The 10,059-nt window shown below is 51.7% G+C and overlaps 1 protein-coding gene across 3 annotated transcripts in view; it reads left to right on the top strand.

Moving 5' to 3' along the window:
• The first annotated feature begins 1,187 nt into the window (after positions 1-1,187).
• The window catches only part of ZBTB16 (zinc finger and BTB domain containing 16), a 190,119-nt gene continuing 181,247 nt past the window's right edge, over positions 1,188-10,059 (top strand). Inside the window, exons 1-2 of one of the 3 annotated variants that reach the window (XM_035138957.2) lie at positions 1,188-1,360; positions 5,978-7,267. In XM_035138957.2, the coding sequence (XP_034994848.2) occupies positions 6,030-7,267 (1,238 nt within the window). In that variant the 5' untranslated portion in view covers positions 1,188-1,360; positions 5,978-6,029. Of the gene's footprint in view, positions 1,380-2,486; positions 2,736-5,977; positions 7,268-10,059 lie in introns of those variants that run through there. The other 2 variants (XM_035138956.2, XM_035138955.2) reach the window with 2 other exon arrangements.

Genomic DNA, 10,059 nt, shown 5'->3' with positions numbered 1-10,059 from the left:
TGGCAAAATCGCTCCTACAACAGCCAAGAGAAAGAAGCAAACTGGAGGAGCAGCTTTCTTGGAAGGAACTTGAAAATTGTTCTTTTTCCATTTCTTGCTTGCTCAGTCTGTGATGGGGACTAAGCCATTGGCCCTCCCTTCTCAATTGCATTTTTAAATTTAGCAATTTTCAGACTTCTGAGAAGTGGGGGACATCAGTGGCACTGTAAATTGAAAGCAGAGGTTCCCCTGCACTCTTTACTCCTGCTTTTACAGTGTGTGGGAGTCAGGAGGAGCAGGACCCAGAGGGACTCAACCTGCTGCTTCTCTGTATGAGTCTGTGGCCAGAGTCTGCTTCCCCATGGCCAGGACAGAGCATGCAGAGACACTCACAGTGAGTGAGCCTCCCATTTTAGTGGGTATGTTGGGTTCACAGGGTCATTTCCAGAGCAATCCTGTGCATGTTTACTCAGCAATCTCCAAAGTAAGCATGCCTGGCTCAATATACTGCAGCTTCCTATAACCGGGACTTTAAAAAAGAAAAAAAAAATCCCCCCCCCAACATCTGTAGCTCATGAAACACCCTTTCGAGTTTCAGGACTTGTGAAGTCCCCACCCCAGCCACTCTTCCCACCGTTGTCCTTCCCCGCCCCGAGTTTCATTTAAGAATTTTTAATGATGGTGATTTATATCCCGCCCATTTGGTTTTATTAGCACCCGCTGCGTGCATCTACCTGGGCGTGCGAACGGAGTCCGCGTGTAGTAGGGAGACGACGAGGACTGGCAACAGGGGGGTGGGGTGGGAGCGAGGAGCGAAGAATCCCCTGCATGCCTAGTAGACGGCAGAACACTGGACGGGTGCTGGGGGCGGAGAGTCTTTGTCTTAATTTTGGATGCGTGCAGGCGAAGCGCACGTGTTTTCTTGTTTTAACCTGGGGCGTGTGTGTTGCGGTGCGGAGGGGGGCGTCCAGCTGGGGCTCGCGAGTTTCAGCAGCAGCAGCAGGTAGCAGCAGGGAGGCGTAGTGGAGGGAGAAAGGAGGGGGGCTCTTGATCCCTCCCCCTCCGCCCCTCCCGTAGGCGTCTGCTGCCGCCGCCTCCATATTTGATCCGGGCAGAGGGAGAGCGCTGTCCAGCAGCAGCAGCAGCAGCAGCAGCAGCAGCAACAGCAGCAGCAGCAGCAGCAGCAGCAGCAGCAGCAGCAGCAGCAGCAGCAGCAGCAGCCCTATCCCTCGGGAGCCCCTATGGCGCGCGCGCGCGTGTCCCGCACGTATTTTCCGGATCGGACTTTCCAGTGAACCCAGCGCAACTTTCTGGGGCGGCCCTTCTTGAGCGCATCGGGTTCTCAATCCGGAATTCCACCCACCAACCCACCCCGAAGAAGGTGCGGCGAGTTACAACAGGTCCGCGCTGTGTAATACTGTACTGTACTTGAAACGGTTCTGTTCCTTTAGTTACTGCCCCGAAAACATCTGGTCACAGGTGGACGGGATCAAAGGGAGCTGGGCATGTTGTGGGAGGGGGGGGCTCATTTTAATCCTACTATCCCTCCCCCGCATCATGTGGACGGCTTCTCTGCCGTCCCCATGCGCACAGCGTTTCCACGGGTTGAATCCCATCCGGAGTCCCTATAAGCGCTTCAAGAAGCGCGTGCGTCGGTTGGTGGCGAACCTTGTCTGGGTCCTGAGTTGCAGGCTGTGTGTGTGTTTGGTGATGGAAAATGGGTTAATCACACGAGCGATTGGGTGGTATCTGTAACATCAGGATTCATTTGACGCAAGGGACTGAAAAGAAATCTTCGGGGAGGATCTGGTAAGTGGGCTAAAAAAAGAGTACATCTGGGCACGTGCAGAGCGCCCCTGCCGTGCATCCTTGCTTTAGGGAATATTTCCATCAGAATGCAGGCCAAGCATCCAATTCCACCGCTGAAGCACCGGCGCCTCTCCATTCCCAAGGCAGCCACGTCCAATTGTAGATCGGGGCGGCTTCTTCCGCAGCGTCCCGGCAGTCCACCGCGCCGTGCTCAGCCAACGGGTTTTTTTGCACGCGAGAACCGCGAGCGGTGCAGGCAGACTAGCGCTCATGCAGCCCCTCGAATGTGTAAGCAAACCCCGTTGTCCTCCTTGGCAGCAGCAGCCCCTCCCCTTCCGCGCCTCCAAGAGCCGTCGAGCAGGTCGAAATTCAACAGGGGTCCGTCCCCCCACTCCCTCGCTCCCTGTTGAATTTTCTCGCGTGACGCGGGCGCAACTCTTGAGCGCCCGACTCTTTGTCCCGCGTGTAGCCAATAGTCCAGCTGCAATCAGAGCAGCAGAGGCGTCTTTGGCAGCTAGGGGTCAGGCCATCCCCGATTCCCCGACTTGGTCGTGCGGCCCCGGCGTCCGGCTCCGTGCACTGGGTGGCCGTGGCTAGGCCGGGTCCGGGCGCTGCGCCGCGCGCGGCCGCTTGTGGGCAGGAGCCGTCGGTGCCAGCAGTCAAGATGGTGCCTGGCTGGGGCTTCGCAGGGGAGGAGAGCAGGGGGCGGCCCCGACGCGCCTCGCCAGCCGTGGCAACGTCAGGCAGCCGCTGGTGATTTGCTAGCCGCGCCGCCGAGCGCAGCTAGAGAGCCTGAGAGCGGGCGCTGCGAACTCGCCTGACGCGCCGGCGATGCTGTTCCTCCGGCCGCCGCCGCCTCCGCTCCTCCGCCACTGCCGCCTCCTCCTGCCTCCTCCGCCGCCGCTGCTTCTTTAGCAGCCCGCAAGAGTTCCGCGGTGCAGAGCCCGGTAAGTCTCCGCGAGCGGGACCGAGCCAAAAACTTGCTCCTTGGGCTGGCGTGCGCAATTACGCGCGGGGCAAGCGACGGCCCCCGAGGGCTCCTGCGCAAAACTTGGGGTGGAGGAGAGAAAAAGTGCCCCAAGGAAGGGTCTTTTTTGTTGTGGTGGTTGATGGCGTTTTTCTTCCTCCTCCTCCTTCCCTCCCTTTCTTTGGAGAGGGGAACATGCCCGCGCGGGCGCGGGGGGGGGTGTCAGTTCGGGATACTTCGCAGAGCACCTGGGGAGCGCGTGGCAAGTTTTTCGGGGCATTTATTCTTTTTCTTGGGGAGCGAAGTGGCGTGCGAGCGCAGGACAGTGGCCGAAGTCGTGGAGCGTGTGCGCTACGGCATGCGAAAAAGCAGCATTTGCGCGCCCGGGCACAATAGATATAAAAGAAATTATTTTTTTAAAGGCCGAGAAGGAATGGAAAAAGGATTAAAAAAGGGCAACGAAATCCCTTATGTCAATAAAATAGTCATTTGATGTTAGAAAGCACAAGGAGATTGTGGACTGTGTGCGCTCCTACGCAGTTGCAAAGGGAACAGCATCCCGTGCAAGAGAGTAGAATATTTGGGGTTTTCTGTTGGAGTGGGGGATACCAACTTGCTATTTTTCGGGGGGAAGCGGGGCGATTGCACTTTGCTCCAACCTTGCCATCTTTGGGGATGGTGCTAAGGTCGGGGTGCGCGGTGAGCGCCGGCAGTTGCGCGTGTTGGTTGTGCGCGGAGGCTGCCGAAGGCGTGCGCCGGCCGGGGTATGTGAGCCCTGGGTTCCTCATCCTCGTGCCTGGCGGAACAGGGCTCTGCTCGAGGACACGTATTTTGGGGGCGGTCATATGCGTTTGCATCGGAAGCAACTGTTGGTCAAAATAGTCGGAGGTTGCTCAAGACTAATTATTTGGGGAAGGGGCACAGACGAACAGGTCAGTTACGCCAACATCAGAATTGCACCTTGTCTTTAAATGTTTGCGTGGTGTGGGGACTGAGAGCCCCCGCCTGCGCGCCGCAACCGGCGCAAAGGGCGCCAGCGAACAACGAGGCTAAAACAACACAGACCTCGGATTTTCGGACTTCTTTTGCCTCCAACCCCAAAGGAGTTTTGGCTTCCAATTTGATGGACACCCGCGGATTCACCCCCTCCAAGCCCAATTCAAGTGCTTGCTTGGGCAGTATATTTCTCCTCGATCTCAGTTCTGAAAAATAAATGTACACCCTCGCGGCTTAACTGTATTATGAATTGGGTTGCTTTTTTGGGGGGGGGGGTGTTGAAGAGAAGTGCAAAGAAGACGTCTTTTTAAAAAAGCGTTTTCCCTTTTACTCTTATTATGTATATATAGAGAGTGTTTTCTTTCCCCTCCTCCTGCTTTAGTTGCAAAATACGAGGGGATTTCGCCTTGCTTTCTTTCCCCTGCTGGGTTAAATCGCGGCTTCTGGACCTCATAAATATCTCTTTGCCAGTAAACGCGCCCCGCTCGCTTCTCCCTTGATGGCACAGTTCAGACTTGCGCCACAAAGAGCCTTCTCCCGCAAAGTCATAAAAATAGGCGCACCCCCCACAAAAAATTAAACAACTAAGATTGCTCCCTAATCTTCAACCTGGATCAGTTGTAATTCGAAAGCTCCGCTTAGAAGCTCAGATGCGGAGCGATCCATTCTAGCGCTGGTGCGGATGGGAAAAAGTGCTAGGGTTCGGGTACCTAGCCTGGCCGGTGGGAAGCGAGTGAGACCTGACCGGGACCTGGGGACCGAGTCCCGAGTTTCCCCCAGCTCCTGTTTCCTGGGGTTGAATTATTCTAATGTGACACCCCCCCCTTTTTTTTTAGTTCTGCACTCTGCCTTCCGTGCAGAGGCTCTGAGGATGCTGGAACCGGGTGAGAGTTAGGAGCCCATTGCTTCGTGGTTCGGGCATTAAAAGTTAAAGAGCTACCTGTGGGTGTTTGTGGGTGGGGAGAAGTCAACCCCTCACTCTCCTAGAGACCTATGGTGGGAGTCAAGGGAGGCAGCCCTAGAAACCGGGACCCTCATAGCCTTCCAATAGGGGAAAGTGTTGCGTGTTGTTATATCAAGTGCAGTCGCTGCTGCTGCATTGATTCTAGAAAGTTGTGGCAAAAGGGTGTCATTGCCTATAAGCGTGCAGGGGAGGGCGGGGGCAGAATATGGAGACAGACCCTTTTTAGTCATTGCAACCCTATCCCTACCCACCTCCAAGTAGTTGGGGTTAACCTTTTAATGCCAAATCTGCTTTTGCAGTGTCTGCACACTTAGAAGCTGATGTGTTCGTGTATATGTGAGAGCCGGGGCAGGAGAAAGGGATGTTAGGCAGTTTGTATATGCGCTCTAATAATGTAGTCTAAACAAGATGCTATTAAGAATGGACTATTTGTCTGTTGGCTGACTGGGTATCATCCTGGTCTCCTTTGGAGGAGAGTAGGCTTGGGTTTGAGGAAGTGGGGAGGGGGGAGAGAGAGTCTCATATGGATCGTAGAATTTAGGCTCCCCAGTGCTTGCTCGAGTAACCTCTGTATGCGCTCTCACTCCTCTCGGCCCCATGGAACTCCCCCCCCTCCTCCCAGGAACAAAGGAGAGAAAAGCTGCTGGCCAGGATCCCAGCCATCCCCTCTGGCTGCACTTTTGTCCTGGAAAAGGCTCTGTGGGGTTGTGGAAGAGGTGATTCTGCCCAGGGCCACAGCTGAAGGCAAGGAGAAAGGAAGGGAGGATGTCCTCCCCCACCCACTATCTTTTCAAGTTGTAGGCTGGGGAATTCTTTGGGAAAGGCTACTGGGGTAGAAATCATGGGCCTGTTTGCTCTCAAGTTATTGTGCCTCCCCTCACTGTCCCCCTACCAATTTAGCTGCCTGCCCAGGGTTAACCTTGCTTTCCACCCACCCCAAGCCTTCAGTTGTCTCTGTCCAAAAGTGGCTTGTTGGATGGAGGGGAAAGCAAAGCAGAGCAAAGAAGAGTGTTTCCCCACCCCTAATCCCACCCTTTCCTTCCTCTCTCCAATTCACCCATAGGCAACAGAGACACAGGCCCCCCTTTCACCTTTGGTGTGTAGTTGTCTTCTTTTTTTTGCAGGGGATGAGTTCTCTACTTGACTTCTTGGAGTTCTCAGTTCAGTCTCATCACACTGTGTGCCTGTTAACATTCCCACTGCCTTTCCTCAATTTCTCTCTCTCTTCTCTCCCTTCCTCCATTTCCCTTCCTTTATGACAGCTCCAGATCGTGCAGTGGAAAGACTCCCTAATGCCTAGACCCCGGGAGTGCCATGGATTTGACTAAGATGGGTATGATACAGCTCCAGAACCCCAGCCACGCCACCGGCCTCCTGCAGAAAGCCAACCAGATGCGCTTGGCTGGGACCTTGTGCGATGTGGTGATCTTGGTGGACAGCCAAGAGTTCCATGCCCACCGGACAGTGCTGGCTTGCACCAGCAAAATGTTCGAGATCCTCTTCCACCGCAACAGTCAGCATTACACCTTGGACTTCCTCTCGCCAAAGACATTCCAGCAGATCCTGGAGTACGCCTACACGGCGACCTTGCAAGCTAAAGTCGAAGACCTGGATGACCTTCTCTATGCTGCTGAGATCCTGGAGATTGAATACCTAGAGGAGCAGTGCTTGAAGATCTTGGAGACCATTCAGGCATCAGAAGACAATGACGCCGAGGTCAACATGGCTGATGGCAGCACCGAAGAGGAAGAAGACCGGAAGTCAAAGTACATTAAAAACATACTCATCTCCAAGCATTCCAGTGAAGAGAGTGGCTACTCCAGCCTGGCCAGCCAGAGCCTGATGGTGGAGCAGAGCCCCTCGGTCTCCACCTCCTTTGGACTCTCAGCCATGAGCCCCACCAAGGCCGCCGTTGACAGCCTCATGTCCATCGGCCAGTCCTTGCTGCAAGGGGCGCTGCAGCACAGCGGCCCCGAAGACTTGCACTCTGCCGGTGGCCGCCACCCGAACCTGTCCGAGGTGAAGACGGAAGCGATGCAGGTGGAGGAGGCCTCCAGCCACGAGAGCCCACGGACGGCTGACATGAGCGCTTCCATGGGGGACAAAGGCGATGACAAGAGCAAGCAGGGGCCCGGCACCCCCACGCGCAGCAGCGTCATCACAAGTGCCCGCGAACTTCACTACCCCCGTGACGAGAATGCTGATCAGTCCTTGGAGGTGGTCCAAGGCCCACCGGCTGGGCCAGATCTCATGGTTTCCCACAGCGACAAGACGATGGGCATCTACCCCGTGCTACCCAATCACAAAGGCGACTCCATGCTGAGCATCCCGTCCTCCATGGCACCCGCTCTGCACGTTCAGCCGGCTCTCGCGGTGTCTATGGACTTTAGCGCCTACGGGGGGCTCCTCCCACAAGGCTTCATCCAGAGAGAGCTGTTCAGCAAGCTCGGGGAACTGGCTGTGGGTATAAAAACTGAGAACCGAGTCATTGGTGAACAGTGCAGCGTCTGTGGGGCAGAGCTTCCAGATAACGAGACAGTAGAGCAACACAGGTACGTCCTTTTGATTTTCCTCTCAAGCTTGGCAGTCATACCTTGCCTCCGGAGTCTGTTTTCACAGTCTTCTTTATGCGACCTTGTTCCTCACTTCCTTGACTGCAGCCAGTAGAACTGAGTTTCCTTTCGATAGGCCTGTGAATTTATTTTCTTTGTTAAACTTAGAAGCATGATGTAGGGTTTAACATTAACCTCATGCTGCCAGGAGTAGAATAAATGGGGGAGGTGGGGGGAAGAGATTTGAGATGATGGCCAAGTGGGCACCAGGAGAAGAGAGAGAGATGGGAGGCCTGTAGGAAATCCAGCGTCCTCCTCACTAGATTATATAGCCAGAGTTGCACTAGTGGCTTTGAGATATAGCAGAAAGAGGAGCTGTTTCTATCTAGGCTGGTTGGCACTTTCTGACATTTTTTTTCCATTTTAGAAACATTTTAATATCCAAAGTGGTGGAGTGGTTGATGCTTTGAGTGTAGAGCTTGGTGATACCTGCTTTTCAATATTGTCATATATTACCAGCTAAACATCGCAATATACTGATATATCACAATGTCTGAAATAAGGATGGAACCTTGTAGAGGCAAACACTGTAGGGCTGGGTGATATCTGGTTTTCAGTATCATATTGCCAGCTAAACATCACAATATACTGACGTATCACAATGACTGAAGTAAAGACAGAGCTATGTAGAGCCATTGGCTGGCTTCAGTTTTCCCACATTGTGATTTTTGCATAACACACACACACACACACACACACACACACACACACACACACACACACACTTCATGATTCGCGATATATTGCCAGGGGAAATAAATGAATTCCTGTCCATTTGCTTGGAAGGAAATGACTCCTTCTGCTTGAAACCCTGTGCCCACTTACCTGGGAGTAAGTACCATCAAACTCAAAGGTACATACCCTAGCTTAGACATGTGCTCTCAGTTACTACCAGTTATGGCTCCATTCGAGTCTACAGTTAGCTATGCCAACATCAGTTGCCTTGTTGCTTCCATCTCATCCCTTTTTTATGAAGCTTGCATAAAGTTTGGAGCAGCTATTGATTTGGTTCCTGTTATTCCCCCTCCTCCCAAAATGTCCCTTCCACCACTATCTATTTGCAAGCTTTATTTCTGACCTCGCGGTGCACTTGTGATGTTTGAACGATAATTATTTTGGGCATAGAGCCATTGTGTAATTGATATGCGACTTTTAAAAAAATGTTTGGTTATTGTAAGCTGCTTTGAAAATCACTTCTGGGAAAGCCAAATATACATTTTCAAAAATAAATCAAAATAAACAGAAATTTACACTCTGTTTACTACAACCTCAGGGTTGGTTTCTGGATTAAATCTCTCTTTTTGGAAGGGGAAAAGACACTTCCTCTGAAAGCGGGGAGTTTAAAATGGATGCTATCAGTTTGGGCTGTAAACTTTAATAGCTTATTTTAACAGATTAATTCACAAAAGCAATGTAACCTATGAAGAAGATCAGCAATTTATTCATTTAGAGGGGGTGTTAATACATGGACCAACTATGATCTTTGCCAAGTAACTCATACATTTGCTTTGGGTATGGGTTTGTTGTAAAAACTATGTTGCTCAAGCGGAGAGACTGACCTAATTAAAAAAAAAAAAGTCACCATCAGTGTGTGAACCAAGTTTGACAGTAGGGCAGTTCCTTTTTAAAATGATGGGTTAAAAATATTCCCCATTTCAGTTTTTCAATGACTTAATCCAGCTGCGCCAGTTTTCCTGAATACATGTTTCTGGTCCTGGAACATAACTGATCTTGTGTGTTCCTTGAGCGTCTGGTTATACCTTTGGGGAATGCATCTTAGAAAACCTCTGTTACTTGCGGAGAAAGCCTCTTCCCTTTCCTGGTTGATGGCTGCTTTGGGAATCGGCTCCTTGTGGCATTTATTTCCTAGGCTCTGGGTAGAAGCCAGCCTGGCAAATTGGTCTCTGTGTCTCGCAGTATTGCTTTTCCTTCCTGGTTTTGCCTGTAGTGGCAGAAAACTGAAACTGGTGCCTGTGCAAACATTTGGCTTGAGTTCAGCATATAGAGTTCGGCATATTTCTTCTGTATCTAATACTCTGCAAACAAACACATTACAAGGCAGCCTGCTAATAGGATTCAGAGCAAGAATCCTGGAGATGCTCTGAAGTGTTTTAATGAACCAACAAGTTTAATTACTGTAGTCCAAATGTACACATGAGGCTCTGACAGGATGTGCCTTTTCTCTGTCCGTTTGGGCAACTGTGGGTGCGCAAGTTCTGTTTTGGGGTCTTTTAAAAAAATTGCCAGCCGCGGCCAGTGTATGGCTAATGTGAGATTGCTTCTCACCAGTGAATGGGCAGTTCATCTTTCCACATTTGAAGATCAGTTTAAGAAGTCTACCACTCAGCACCCCCAACGGGATTGACGATGCCCATCTGAGCACAAAGGGGTCTGAGCACCCTGCATGTCCTATCTGAGATGACCCCATCTGCAACAAAAATTGTGATGTAACGATTTTTGTGTCATTGGGATTCTGGTTGGACCAGCCAACTCCCTTTAAAAAAAATATAATACTGATGCATTCTTGCAGCAGCTGGTCAGTTCCTTTTCTTGGTCCCAAACCAGAATCCCATATTGAATGCTCCAGTAACAGTTTGTTGTCAGTGTTAGACCAACTCTCATAAAGAGCAAATAAGGAGGCGAAGCAGATTCTGGGCTTTGCAGGTGATGTTCTCACAGAAGGGAATGCTCTTCCAAAACATTAACAACATTCTCTGCATGGGGAAATCTAG

Source organism: Zootoca vivipara, chromosome 15, assembly GCF_963506605.1.
Source record: "Zootoca vivipara chromosome 15, rZooViv1.1, whole genome shotgun sequence".
Lineage (NCBI taxonomy): Eukaryota > Metazoa > Chordata > Lepidosauria > Squamata > Lacertidae > Zootoca > Zootoca vivipara.
Note: the sequence above shows the minus strand (reverse complement) of the source record. Positions and strands in the feature narration are given on the sequence as shown.